Below are 14,737 nucleotides of genomic sequence, written 5' to 3'. Positions count from 1 at the left end.
CATGAACCAGACGTTCTGCTTCGCCTCTAAGCCAGTTTACCCTAATACCCAAAAAACCTAAGTGTGGAATATTTTAAGATGTTTTTGCATTACGTTCTTTCAACTTGTTTTCAGTGCACACTGAAAGAAAAGTACACCTTGGTGGTATTTTTGGGTGATATTTGTAACCACTTAACACCACTTTCCAGACTATTTGTACCACCCTTAGCCGAAAATTCAGAGTTAAAAGATGACTAGGTGCATTTTTTACTCAACTTAGGTGTAATCCATCCAGTACTTTAGGGTTTTCTTGCAACTATGGTGTAATTTCAAGTTCTTATGTTTTTTACACCTCAGCTTATTGGTAGTAAAATTATTACCCAAGTGCATTTTTAATCCCATGCGGATAATAAATGGCTAGTTGGTAGCATAAATTTACACTTGCGTGGTTCAGCTGATTATCGCAAAACCTAAATGGAGTAAATTTACACTGTGGACTTGATAAGCGAGGGATTTTTAGGTGTGGTTTTATGCTACATGGTTATTTCAGTCTTCAGTGTTGTATTTTTACAGCTCGGGGCGTTATTTTACTATGGTGTTCCACGTGGCCAATTTATACCGCCATTTTGTACCGCCATTTTACCGTTTGTGTCGAAACTTTGAACTGGATGGATACATGGTGAAGCGTGGGGTGGCGTGCAGGTGAAGCGTGCAGTGTCTACTGGACGACCAAGACCGCGGCAAGCAGTGAACAACAAAGGTAAGACTTAAAATGTATCTTTTGGCCAGGATATTGCCTTATATTAAAGGGACTATTCCACCTTTAACATGGGGTTTGAGTTGAGATAGCCAAGTTTGCGGCGAGGTTCAGAAACCACTATCTAGGTATCTAAGGTTGCAACCCCCGCGGCCTCTTGGTGTTGAAGAAATTCGTTCCCTTCATTTGAAAATGGGCTTGTACAAGGCCCTATCTTCAACATAGAGCGACCGTTAGTGTGACGTCACCTCGTTTAGTCATTCTGATTTAAATGGGTTTGTTCGTTGAAAAATCGCTTAAAACTTGGTCTGAACTTTGTTGTGGTGCCTACAGAGTAAAAAGAATCAGATTTATGACAGTAATGTGGCCTGGGGAAGGAGGTAATTTTGGGCTGTGACGTCACATATTTGAAAGTTTGTGTTTGGAATATGGGAAGCCTAAGATGTTTAATGAAAAATAAATGCCAGAACCGTGTTCCTGGTCATCCAATCTATAAAGTCGGGCACAATTTAACTGGTTTTAACAACATTTTAGAAGGTGGGATAGTCCCTTTAACCCATTTTTGGTCACAGTGAAAGTGACTTGCTGGTCAGACTGACCATTATCAATTTACAGCCAAAAAATGTGATATAAATAGTTTTCCTTCTATTTTTCGCTGACAGCTGGGGTCTTTCTTACCACCTGGGGCCTCCTGTGAATAGCCGATGGTATCTGTGTCTGACCAGTGACCACTAGGGCCCCTCGGCCCTCTGACTCCTCAAAAGAGATGATGCCCTCTAGATCGGAGGCCTTTTGTAGGTAGGAGCCAGCCACACAGGAATTAAGTTAAAATCATGCTCAGCAGGTGGTCACCTGAGCTCGTTCGATGCGACACCAGAGTTTCCCGGCTCCTATAAGATCCCATTTTAGCGACGCTACTGGTGATTGCACGCTCTATATTTGCCTAATATTTGTTTTCCTTCCATTTCAGTTGTGGCACGATCTGACCCTGATTATGGGGACTCGTGAGGAGCCAGAAGAGCTAAAGGAAAAAGTTACGAACATCCAGCAAGTGTGTGAGCAGTATGCGGCCAACGTCCTCCCTGATACGCCAATCACCGACGGTGAGTTTCGATCACTTATCACGCGCACCGACGGGGGGCGGATTCTGCCCCCCCCCCCTGAGGTTTTTCGCAAATAGCGGGAACGCGAAATTTGGTACGACTATTCTCTCATCAATTTTACACATGGTGTGCAAGTTTGAACCTCCTAACTTTTTTTAAGGTCAGGTCACCAGGTCACTTTGAATGACCCAGCCTCAAGTCACTTTTTTGCAATTTTGTCACCGTGCCAGAGCTACAGTAGATGTCGGAGGCCTTTGAAAGTCGCAGGATGTTATAAGGTCATTAGTAGCTACAATTTTTTTATCTCATAATTTTGATATCGATGACCTAAGGTCAGGTCAATTTCTCGACCTCCCCATTATTAGTCAATGGGGGAAAAATCAACTCCCTGTTTTTACCACTAAAACGGGTCGGAATGGCCCCATAAACCATACATGACCTCATATACGATCAACCTTCACTACCTTGAGGTCTGTTTTGCAGTTGGGCAGCTGTAAGGTCATGTGACGTCATCAAAGGTCACCAGCGGTTTTTTGACAATAACTCCGTACAGGAACAAGATACAGCCGCGCGGATGGTCTCATTGTGCTCAGCTCGTCAAGGCGCATCGAATGATATGCATGATGACCTCGAGATCACGTGACCTGAGGTCAACCTTTGACCTTGACCTTTTGAGGTCAACATATATATCATTCGATGCGGATTGACGAGAGGATCACGATGCTGCCCTTAGTTTGTTCCTATATTGACTAGTTCGAAAGTTATTCGAGAAAAACTCTCTCTATACCTAGCGCCGCTATTTTGACTTTTTTGACCCCTGTGACGTCATCTTTGACCTGACCTGAAAATGACCTTAGTAAAAATTGTAGACCTTGTCCGTGCGTATCCCTTGCCGCTTACCTCTTGTCGCTATCTTGCTTCGTTCTCGAGATCTCAGGGGGGGGGGGGGCAGTCATCCGCCCCCCCCCCCCGTCGGTACGAAGTTGGCGCAGACCCCCGTCGGTGCGCGGGTTATGGTATTGTGATCGTGAGAGGGCGCTATTTTTTTTTTTACATTTTCAGATGTAGCAGGCCAATCTACGCGCCCCCCCCCCCCCGTCCAATTTGTAATCTGTGCTGATAGCTCCTCGGACCGCAAGGCATGCGCCAATCTGATCGATGATTTTTCTCAGAATGTCCGAGGACCGACGAATATCTGTTGACTGTTTATACAACTGTGGGCTTTGATTTCTGGTAGCCACAGCTATAAGGTCTATTGTAAATAATCATTGAGTTTTATTCACGATCGATGGCAACACAAGTCAAATTCCTAAAACCAGACGTTTCGGCCACAGGGTGCCTTCGTCAGTGGATACTAGTGATTAATTAACCCTCGCCCGCACATGGGGGGGGGGGGGTGGTTGCCACCCCCCCCCCCCCAGGTAGTCTTTCTGCTCTGCACTCAACATTTTTAAAGGTAGAGGGCTGATTTTTCGTATGGCTGCTCCTCTATCCTTTCTTGATGTCCACTGAAAATTTGAAGTTTCTGTGACTTTTGGTTTCGGAGATATGACCTTGTTTTTCAGGTCATGTCATGACCCAAATGGCTAATTCTCAACATCTTGCGTTTGCCATGGGCCTTGTGAGCTTTTGACACCCTGATTTCGGCCTTTTTTGCCAGTATTACCTCCCACCTATCATGGAACATGTTGTTCGACGATGTACAGGGGTCAAGGTCAGGGTCAAGGTCAACCTAGGTCATTTAACCCGCGCCCCGTAGGGCTACCGGCGGACCCTACCACCCGTAGGGGGGGGGGGCCGTATCGGCCCCCCCCTAAGATCTCGGAAAGTTACCGGCCGATTTTCAAAATTCAAACGGCCTTCGATAGCCCCACCCGGGAACTACCTTGTGACCAAATTTCATTGACCTAGGTCAAACCGATGACGTCACAGGTCAGGTCAAAGGTCAGATTTTCACCGTTCACAGGCAATTCAAGAAATGTGCTGTGAAAGCGAGTAAATTGGTAATTTATTGAAAACCATCGATGGTACATTGTTCGTCAAACACATACTTTGCTATCTGAGGTCACTGATACCAGGTCAGGTCACAGCGAGGTCAGGTCACGGGGGTCACAATATGAATGTGTCGTGTGATGCATGTTTTATGGTCCATTTTACATGACAAATGCGATTATGTGGGTTAGGCAGCCTTTGGGGCCAGCCTAGGTCACGTTTTTGTGAAGGTCAGGTCAAGGTCAGGTCAAATTAGGTCAAATTTCAAAGTTGATATTTTTTGCATAAAATGGGTATCGATTCGATGCAGCTCGTCACGGGGAGTCTAATGGTGGTCTTCGTTTTGCTCTACGAGTTCTAGAATTGCCAAAAATTGAGTTTGAAAATTTGACGTCATCATTTTTGAACAGTTTTTTCGCTATAACTTGGCCAAAAAACGAGGTATCGATCTGAAATTTGGTATGTAGATAGAAGACGGTAGGCACTATCACATATATTCCGGCTTTTTCGAAACTCAAAAAACTTTTTGGATTTTCGGCGAATATATCCAAAAAAATGCTTTTTTGATTTTTGGGGGTCAAAACTCAAAAATTTCAAAAATTCGAGATAGCAGTTTTGTAGCCCTGTCAATTCTACACCTTTTATGTCTTGATCATTTTTCTGTATCTTCAAAGCTGTAGTCCTGACAGGTCTTCTCGCGAAGGTCTTTTTTCGGTCGAAAATGACAGAACATGACGTCACTCTGACGTCATTTGTGGCCAACCTATCATAGCCTCTGGAAAAATTTTTGGTCACAATGTGTAAAATTGATGCCCGGAGGGGTCCTGAAAGTTTGGTGGCGATATCTCCAGCCGTTTAGGAGATATCGACCGAAAAGGACAGGGGGGGGCCGTTTCGGCCCCCCCCCCTACGGGGCGCGGGCTAAGATAATTGCGTTTTAGGCAAGCGGAATTTACTTTTTGTGAATTTTTTTGACTGCATTTTTGGTAAAAGCTTCTCAGATCATGATTTTGTGTAATATGGACCCAAAAACAATCGGTGCACACATCAGTATACACACAGACACACACAGACATACAAACACATATAATTGACCTTGACCTAACTTGACCTGAAATGACCTCAGCAGCAAAATTCTGGTCGGGTAGTGTGACAAAGAGGTTTTAGCTGGCTTGGCACCAGAAAACACCATCGTCATCGGCATTTGATAAGCAGCGCACTTGATATCCAACGGTGACCCAAAACAGCAACATTTTTTAGTTTGACCTGACCTGGAAGGTCAATGACTGACCTGAGAAGGTAAAACTGGGTATCGTTGGATTCGTCTCTTCCCAAAGAATCTTTTTGGTCTTTACCGCTAAGCTCTATCTCCAACAGGAACGAAATGGCGCGGGGGGTGGCAACCACCCCCCATGTGCGTTCTAGGATGGGAAAATGGCATGTGCGGGCGAGGGTTAAATTAAAAACACAGTATCAAAAACAATCGGTATAAATCGTTTGAAGTCGACACATCGGGCACAGGTTTCGAAATGCATTCTTTGATTCAACCGAGAACGGCATTCATCACGCTATTGTTCTTGTCGCGTTCTTTTGATATGCTGAAAATTAAATTATATAATGAATGTACCTACAGGTCACAATGTCAATGTCGGAACGTTTAATTCGCTCGCCTTTTCTCAGAGTCTTTCAAAGTTCGCCAATCACCTTTCGTTTAGAAATCGTTTAAGATTTTTTTCCTAGTGCCAACATTGCAGCCGCTTTTGCCCAGGTGAAGAATCCAGGTTTTTCGTTCACTGTATCTTGGAAACAGATGTGAGCTGCTTCCAGAGCTTTTCTCACCGATTTTGACATGCCTTTTTCAATGACATGAGCACTATTCCAGTTTGGTAAATTTTGACATTTTTCGATATGAAGGACGAGTGCGTTCGATCTATTGTGGTTCCGAACATCGCGTTTGTGACTCGACACACGACTGAAGGAACACAAACGCGATGTCCGGAACCACAATAGATCGAACGCACTCGTCCTTCATATCGAAAAATGTGACTCGACACACGATTGAAGGAACACAAACGCGATGTCCGGAACCACAATAGATCGAACGCACTCGTCCTTCATATCGAAAAATGTCAAAATTTACCAAACTGGAACTGGAAAATTTGTAATGTTCGTGAGCTTTCCAAACTTTTCTCATATCATCCATTTTCGTGATCCAGACTCGGAAATGGGTTCAGCTTTTCAAAATTGGGGGCGAAGAAGCTCACTCTATTCACGGAACTGCTGCAAACTTGTTTGTTGAAAAAGTGTCATTTTTTCAACAAGAAGTTTTGAAATATATTACAAATAACGTTGTGGGGCAGGTTAGTGTACGCACTGCCTGGGGGCACATTCGTGCATATTTTTTTAGTTTTTGCGATTTATGACTTTATCTGTAATAGGTTTCACTATAATGACGCTCGCCTGACTCAGTCTCGGCTGCTTGCGACGTCGTGACGAGTAGTTCACGCGAACTTGGCGAGGTCACGGAGGCCGGCACATTCTTGTTGGCCACCCCATTCTGTCTACATATGTTGTGCAATGCATTCTTGTCGAAAGGAATCAAGTGAAATGACCCCCTGCCAATTTCCTTTGGTAAATTTCTGGTAATGCCCGGTAATTTCTCGAACTTTGCACTTGCAGGATGCACGGAAGTGCCCCATCCCTTGCACGAATGTGCCCCATAGGTGGGGCAGTTTCGTGCAAACGTTCAGCTAAAAGTCATTTTTTTCTAATAGAAGCAATAATTTTAGAGGATAACTTTTAAAGAGGAAAAATATCATGCAATAGTTCCTTTCCATACTATAATCAACAATTTTGCCATTGCACTAACCAAAGAAAAGATATATGGATTTATCTATTTTTTGCACGAATGTGCCCCACTCTCCCCTACTTTCTCATCCTACCTACGTATAACGCACATGGGGGAACGGTCAACGGTGGTTGCGGAATGCGGGGTCATTGGTTACTTTATGTCCCTCTTTACAGACAAGTTACCAGCGTTGGCATTGTGGCCTTTCTCTGGTCCCGGCGAAATTAGTACACTATGTTCATTCATGACTTGAAGATGCGTAATTATAATTAAAACTTTATGTGATTTATCATTTTGATTCTATCCGTATACAAATATCTGAGATGTATCTTTACTCAATAGTAAAAGTAATGTTACGTATTGCATCCTGAACCGGTGAATACATGCAGACAATTTATATCTCACTCAGTTGCACCACGGAAGGGCAGCGAGCCGCGCTCCTGACGGGTCCCGAAGGGCTGAGGCTTCAACGGGAGTAACCATACAATAATGTTTATTCTCCTGGCTCCGCTGTGTCGGGAAATCATTGTTAATTTATTTTCCTCTTCACAGGTGACGAACTGGTGGCGCTACCCGCCTACGGGCGCGGGGCGACGCTGGACGATCTGAAGAACGAGCAGAGCTCCGTGAGTGTTCAGTCGTCCCGCCTCAACGTTCAGAGAGCGAGTTCGAGCTGCCACAGTCGAAGGTCGGTGAAGTTGCCACAATCCTTGCAACTCATGCCGTGTTTTATCTTCCGTTCTGTTGACCATGCAAGTGCCTCTTCGAGGTGCTCTACAAGAAGGCCCTAAACATCTATTTCACTAAGTAAAGCATCGTAGAAGATAGTGTGCTCCCTGGCTGAGTAGAGTGCAAGATGCGCGTGCGAGAGTACTGGCAATTGCGGTACGCCACTCTTGTCATGTCGGCAGCTCAGATCTAGCACAGACCCACAGACGAAGAGTGTATACTGTATACTGCGTGGTCTGCGTGCGTTTCATGTTTCAAAGTTTTTCATGTTTAAGCGCCAAGAGTACAAAGTACAGGGTGGCGCACGGAAAACCCCCGAATTGAAACTTTAATACCTTCCATGATTATTAACCAAATTTGATGATATTTTCACACAATGTACATACGTAGATACACGTTTGGGATGATATTCATCCAAGTTTTAGACAAATGCATTCACGCTCAGCTGAGTTGTGCACCTTAACGTGACCACTATCGTTTTTCAGTACTTTCTCGAGGCGCTCGCGGTACGCCAGCGCTGCTTTCTAGCGCATCTCGACGGTGATCTCTGCGAAGGCGGCTCTGAGCCGACCGTGTAACTCCGGAATGTTCGCTGTCTGCGTCAAGTATGCCTACGACTTCACAAACCCCCACATGAAAAAATCACACGCGGGGTGAGGTCGGGCTAGCGCAGTGGCCAGGGCAAATTGGGCGAGTGCGGTGGCCAGGGCAGTTTGGGCGAAGCCCAACCTCACCCCGCGCGTGAATTTTTTCATGTGGGGGTCTGTGAAGTCGTATGCATACTTGACGCAGACGGCGAACATTCCGAAGTTACACGGTCGGCTCAGAGCCGCCTTCGCAGAGATCACCGTCGAGATGCGCTAGAAAGCAGCGCTGGCGTACCGCGAGCGCCTCGAGAAAGTACTGAAAAACGATAGGAGTCACGTCGAGGTGCACAGCACAACTGAGCTGAACGTGAATGGATTTATCTAAAACTTGGAAGAATGTCTTCCCAAACGTGTATCACATTGTATGAAAATATTCAATTTGGCTAACTATGCTGGAAGCTAACTGGGCTAACTATCCCTTAGCCAATTCAAGTTTCAAATCGGGTATTTTACGTGCGCACTGCGCAACCCCATGTACATATAGAACAAAGTGATTGGGTGGTTTGTTTGTGATCAAAGTGTCTGTGATATAACGTAATCAAACTCATCGAGATCGAAGCCAGTGATTGTACTGTGATTGAACTATGATCAATACATGATATGTGTTAAACATGATATTTCTTAATTACTATTTGCATTATTAGCAGTCACGTTTTATTGCACCGACTGGCAGACATCACTGTTTTATTTATTGTACATAATTTCGGATCCCTCGTACCGCGCGTTCACAATGCGTATCCTGCCCATAGCGTATCTGACATCTCATGGTTACACGATACTATCCGAAATGGTCATCGCATGCCATCCGTTTGACTTCATCATGAATTTTGGTTCAAAGTATGTATAAGCAGACGATATACCATTACATTGCAGCCTAGACATAGAAATACACCAGAGGGTAAACTGAAACAGTAGCGTATATTTAACTCGGGGTAATTTTACTCCAAGCCTTTTCAGTCATAGAATTATCTTTTTGAGTTTTTGTTTCAACGTGAATTATAATGTGATTTATTTTTACTCCTTCAACTTTTTTTTACTCTGGTGTATTTATGCTATTTACTTTTTTTTACACTCAGAAGCAGGGGGTGAAATGCGATTTGATATTATTACACTGGGAGTGCAATATTACTCTCGTAAATCGCATGCTTTATTCGCCTTTACTCCCCTACACCGGGGGTGTAAAATAATTCCTTAGGGTTGGACTTTTAGGCACCGTACTTTTACTCCAGAGTGGGTGTATTTTTAAGCTCATGGGAGTTATTTGACAACACCCGGTGGTAAAAATAGTCGCTAATCGCCCATGTTAAAGCAGTTTACACGGGGGAGTAGAATGATCACTTAGGGTTGGAGATTTAGGCACCGTAAAATTATTCCAATTTTGGGTGTACTTTTCTTTCAGTGCAGTCTTAGGAACAAAAAAAAAACGAGCTACCCCTATTTTTCTCCTCGGATTTCGGGAATTACTATTTTTTTTATTTTTTACATTTTTGTTAGTCCGGCCAAGCCAGGGCAGCGCAAAAAAAAATTGCAGCCACCCTGACTCCGGGAGATAGTTAGAGAATAGCTCACCGGCGCTATGGACGGTCCGTCCTCTACCTCCCGCATCACCTCGGCAAGACCTCGTCCGAAAGGTCCGCCCGCGCCGGTTCTCAAGGGCTTCTGTATCCGGAGACCGATAAGGGTGGCAGCAGCAGGTTCATGTGTAAATGCCCACGAGTACGACCAAAGGCCACATCAGCGTACGTACCTGCGATACTATACGCAGTCAGGGTTGCCACGTAGTTAAACGTATTAACAGTTGTTTCCGGTAATAGAAAATGAGATCAGTCGATTAAGAATCCCAACAAGAAATAGACGAACAGCGCATTTGTTTTCGGTCCTGCATTTATTGATGCAATTACAATGAACATTCCTTAACTTTGGGACTAAACTTCGCGAGCTAGCAAAATTATACAATAAGTGTTACTTTCGAGAGGAGATAAACGATGCTTCTACAGACTACATAGGACCACAGCGCAACAGCCAACGGAATCACACTGAACAGCGTTAAGTTCCCACAACATACTGAGCTTCTCGAACACCTCGCAAACCAAAAGCTCTGACTGAGCCCTTCTGTGTTTGTCCCCGTTACACGGCCTTTACACTGCCGAATTTTGGTACACGAGTGTGCACGAATATGCAAGTCATCCTATGTCGCGGACCGATTCGGGATCTTTCTTCCACGGTCTTGGCATTTCGCAGACCAGTCGGTGTCCACCGCGCGACTTTTACGGTTCGTCACGACCGCCACGAATATTTCATGAAAAATGAAAATTTCGTGGCCGTTCGCCGAATTTATAATAAACGAACATGATCGCCAAACAGTCGCCGAGTCGCCGCCGACATGTCGCTGCGTGCGTCGACTTGTTGCCAAGGTATCGCCGACTATTCGCAACAGATTCGCCATTCATTCGCGATGTTCGCCGAATCATGGATCAGCTTCGACCCGCGCACGATTAGGGGGGCCCCCCACCCGTTTTCTGCAAATCGGGCTCTGTCGGCGAACTGTTCGCCTCTGTCGGTAAACTGTTCGCCGATTTCCTACACGACGTGATTCGGCGACAGGGTCGTGGCCAAAATTCGGCAGTGTAACACGGCCTTTAGATAACGGTATGGCTCATGAAAAAGCCGCGATTGGTAATCTTCTTTACGTTATTCCTCTCAGAAACCTATCTCGCACTTGTTCTCAAAGGCACGCAGTACACCGTTCTTTCTGGCCATCACTGAGTGACACAGCGGCAGTAGCTCAACCATATCGTTCAGTGGAAATGCTAGGTACTAATGGATATTTAGACCCACCAATATTTTTTCAGCTCCTACGACCTACACCCATGCTATCTAGCAATAAAATATTATGCAAACACTTCTTATATACCCATGCAAACCCACCACTGTCCAACCGCTCACCAGTTGTGGTGACCCCTGACCCCACTGGCGTCTGGCGGTCTGCTGTTGACGGTTTGTTTACTTGGTTCAAGGTTTCAATAAATCGCGTTATTTTTTTTTTTTTTTTTTGGTAGCAGTAGCAGTAGTAGCACTGCTGATGGATGATGGACTGACATTCATGGGGCGGAGGACTTTTTATCAGCTCACAACTTAATATCACGAATATGACAACCTTCTAGTCCTCCATTTATTTCACATTTTCTTTTCAAACACCATATTTTTAGTATTCAAGTTGTAGTTTTTTAGGGGGGGGCAAAAAGATATGTTTGCCCAGAGGTTTTCCGTTTAGGGGGGGCAATTGCCCATTTTGCCCCAACGTAGATCCGCCACTGAATCTGTTGCCTCTAGGGGCCAAAGTATAATATGTGGCGAAAAACAGACTTCTTCGTTGGAATCAGCGTCCAAAACTGTACATATGGACCAGTTTTTATGAAAATCTAAGGGGGTCCCCCTTCGCCCCAAAAAAACTTTGAATGCCTCTAGGGGCCAAAGTATAATATGTGGCGAAAAACAAACTTCACCATTGGAATCAGCGTCCAAAACTGTACCCATGGACCAGTTTTTATGAAAATCTAAGGGGGTCCCCCTTCGCCCCAAAAAACTTTGAATGTCTCTAGGGGCCAAAGTATAATATGTGGCGAAAAACAGACTTCACCATTGGAATCAGCGTCCAAAACTGTACACATGGACCAGTTTTTATGAAAATCTAAGGGGGTCCCCCTTCCCCAAAAAAACTTTGAATGCCTCTAGGGGCCAAAGTATAATATGTGGCGAAAAACAGACTTCACCGTTGGAATCAGCGTCCAAAACTGTACCCATGGACCAGTTTTTTTGAAAATCTAAGGGGGTCCCCCTTCGCCCCAAAAAAACTTTGAATGCCTCTAGGGGCCAAAGTATAATATGTGGCGAAAAACAGACTTCACCATTGGAATCAGCGTCCAAAACTGTACCCATGGACCAGTTTTTATGAAAATCTAAGGGGGTCCGAATGTGATTCTGAAAGTGAATCTGAATCTGAGGCTGTTTTGACAGACGTTAAAGAGCCTAGCCCAACAAAACAAAAACAAATAAACCATAAGACAATTACGTTGCGTATTCGTCCAAACCGACTCTTATTGGTACCCGAGTTATGCATTTAGGATGGCCGATGGCGTTGTAATAAAGCTGTCCCCGGACAGTAAAGGTGCATATTGCACCTTGCATCTTGTCAAATATCTGGCATCGTCAAGAACGGTTTATTGCTGCACCTAATTGTTGATGCAGAGAAATGCGTTTCGAATATCACAGCTAGACGGATGAAGAACCGGGAAAAGAAAAGGCAGAGCGTCGTACTGACTGCCAAATGAGGCATCGCTAATTGACACGAATGACCTGCATTCGCCCATGTCAGAAAAGCTCTACGGAAGTTGAAGCCCCAACGAGCTCGTTTCACGGGCCTCAGCTATGTGAGTGTGGTCGATGATCTCCAAGGAGAAGGGAGCCCCATGGCCCGCGCACAGTGAGAGCGATGAAAAGGGCGGGCACTGCAGTGCAGTGCCCCGACCCACGCCCGGCCCGGCCACCAGCCCGGACGGACGACGGACGGCTCGCCAGCCTGGGGGGGGGGGGGGGGGAGGGGGCAAGGGCGGGGATAGACATCCACCCAGCTGAGGAGGGGGGGGGGGGGGGGGGGCAGTAACAGACTGGGGAGAGCGGTCGGCATGTCCGCCAGCCCATATCTGCCACTGAGTTAACGTGTAGGTACAGTAGCGTATACCCGTCCTGGCGGCACGCATTGGCAGATGCAGCCCTCTCGGCAGCGTATGGTAGTGTCAGTGGGAAAACGGGTAGATACCGATACATATAAATATGAGGAACGGCGCAATTAATCACACTGCCATGATATGTCACCATTTCACCAAACAGAGTCCGTTTACGAGCGAAATGGAGTGCCGACAGGCGACACTGCTCCTCGGTCAGTACCCGAGAAAAGAAACCCGACCACAGGAGCAGTCCGCAGGTGTAATGTTACCACGGCGGCTGGGTGCCCGGGGCGCCCCTGTCGGCGGCCGGTCGAACCGCGCCGGCTGCGGCCCGGCAGATGACTCCGGGACAGCCGCCGGGGGTCGCTCGCCTCGCCACCCAGGCCGGCCCGGTGAAAGCGAGGCTGCCGAGACTCTCCAGTGGTAGCCGCCAGTCGCCGCCGAGTCATTCGCCGTCGGACAGTCGGGCCGCACGCAGCGCAGAGCGAGCGGGCAGTGTCGTGACGGAGGACAGTGTGGCAGACACGCGAGACCGATCTAGCGCGAGACTCCTGATCGCAGTGGCGCACGTCGCCACTAGAAACGCAGCTGGGATGGCGGAGCGGTAAGTTGAATCGTGACGGAGCAGTGGTTCGTGAGCGATAAGCCAATGTTTGTATTGCCACTTTTGTTCTCTATCAAAGTTTGGTCGTTACAGATGATGCAATACTGCATCTAAATTTGTATTCTTCCCCTGGCTCTGTGATCAGACGTGTGCCTGCGTTGCCAAACATCGACTACTTTCATTTGCACCGGCTGACATTGAACTCGGATGGTTTATCCGCCGGGTACCGTGGGCACTTCTCTCGGCCCTCACAGCGCAGTGTCGTGATCGGCTTATTCGGCACGCGCTAAGAGCCGGAGCTATGCAGGCGTCTTACTTTCGTCTGCAGGCCCGTACCACGTCTGAGGGCGCAAGTGCTGTCTATAGTCGTATACTGTAAGGCGTCTGTAGGCATAGGTATATTTTATCTGCAATCGTACGATATAGGTACAGCCCACCGCTAAAGTAATGTAGGGTTTTACCAATCTCAACGGTTGGCTTTGACTGGCGATTGTTTAATGCGGAGTGATCGAAAAGAAGATGTCAGTAGCTAAAGTTGCAGCTGCAAGGGTGACGATACACATAAGCTACATTCAAAGTTTCACTGTAGTCTGGCTAATCGTTCCTAAGCTTCAGAAGCAGAACATACCAATGACTGAAGTCTGAAACCCCACATTACTTCTGCTGTGGACTGTACCATCTGCAATTGCACCGCATGGTCAATGGTCATACTGCACCGTACCGTGTCATCTGCAGTTGCAGGTACTTCACCATAATGATAAAATGTCCTTGAATTATCCCTAGCTGTTACCATCTTCAGATAGACTGTATACAGCCTAAAGGCGTACCATAGCGTACCATAACGTATGCCGTCTGCAGGTGTATTGCATACCGGCTGCAGGTGTATTGCATACCGGCTGCAGGTGGATTACGTACCGGCTGCAGGTGGATTTATATGCCTGCCGTCTGCAGGCGTACCTTATAACGTCTGCATGCATGTAAATATAATATACCTTGTGAAGGCGTATCGTATACCGTATGCGGATGTAGCATACACCGTCTGTAGGTGCACCGTATACGGTATATCGTGAACAAAGGTGTCTTATAATGCATTACGATGTAATGCATAGTTTGATAATCCACGAAGTTTATATTTAGGTGCGAAATTGATATTTATATTGATATATGTATTGATCGGTGACCAAACCCCGAAAGAGTTTAAAGAAGCTATATGCATTTATATGCATTTTCTCCAGTTATTAAATGTTTCAATTAGCATGATACCATCGGCAATATGGACATTTTGCATACCTAGGTATATTTTAAAATGATTAATCTAAAACGAATATGCCTCAGAAGTCAGAACTTGATT

General features: G+C 46.0%; 2 protein-coding genes and 1 long non-coding RNA gene across 4 annotated transcripts in view; 2 read left to right on the top strand and 1 right to left on the bottom strand.

The window, feature by feature from the left end:
- The window catches only part of LOC122382649 (mediator of RNA polymerase II transcription subunit 28-like), a 32,255-nt gene extending 21,199 nt beyond the window's left edge, over positions 1-11,056 (bottom strand). Inside the window, exon 1 of the mRNA XM_043368274.1 lies at positions 11,002-11,056. The gene's annotated coding sequence lies outside the window, so the exon portion shown is untranslated. The remainder of the gene's footprint in view (positions 1-11,001) is intronic.
- Positions 140-7,904, top strand: LOC122382650. The gene is made up of 3 exons (XR_006256716.1): positions 140-739; positions 1,707-1,839; positions 7,232-7,904. It is a non-coding gene; the product is annotated as an uncharacterized LOC122382650 (long non-coding RNA).
- A 2,067-nt stretch (positions 11,057-13,123) lies between the features above and the next one.
- LOC122382646 overlaps positions 13,124-14,737 on the top strand; it is a 63,317-nt gene continuing 61,703 nt past the window's right edge. For both annotated transcript variants that reach the window (XM_043368255.1, XM_043368254.1), the window contains exon 1: positions 13,124-13,386. In XM_043368255.1, the coding sequence (XP_043224190.1) occupies positions 13,376-13,386 (11 nt within the window). In that variant the 5' untranslated portion in view covers positions 13,124-13,375. The remainder of the gene's footprint in view (positions 13,387-14,737) is intronic.

This window comes from Amphibalanus amphitrite, unplaced genomic scaffold, assembly GCF_019059575.1.
Source record: "Amphibalanus amphitrite isolate SeventyFive unplaced genomic scaffold, NRLGWU_Aamphi_draft 000144F_arrow, whole genome shotgun sequence".
NCBI classification, from domain to species: Eukaryota; Metazoa; Arthropoda; class Thecostraca; order Balanomorpha; family Balanidae; genus Amphibalanus; species Amphibalanus amphitrite.
This window is presented reverse-complemented; position numbering and strand designations above follow the sequence as displayed.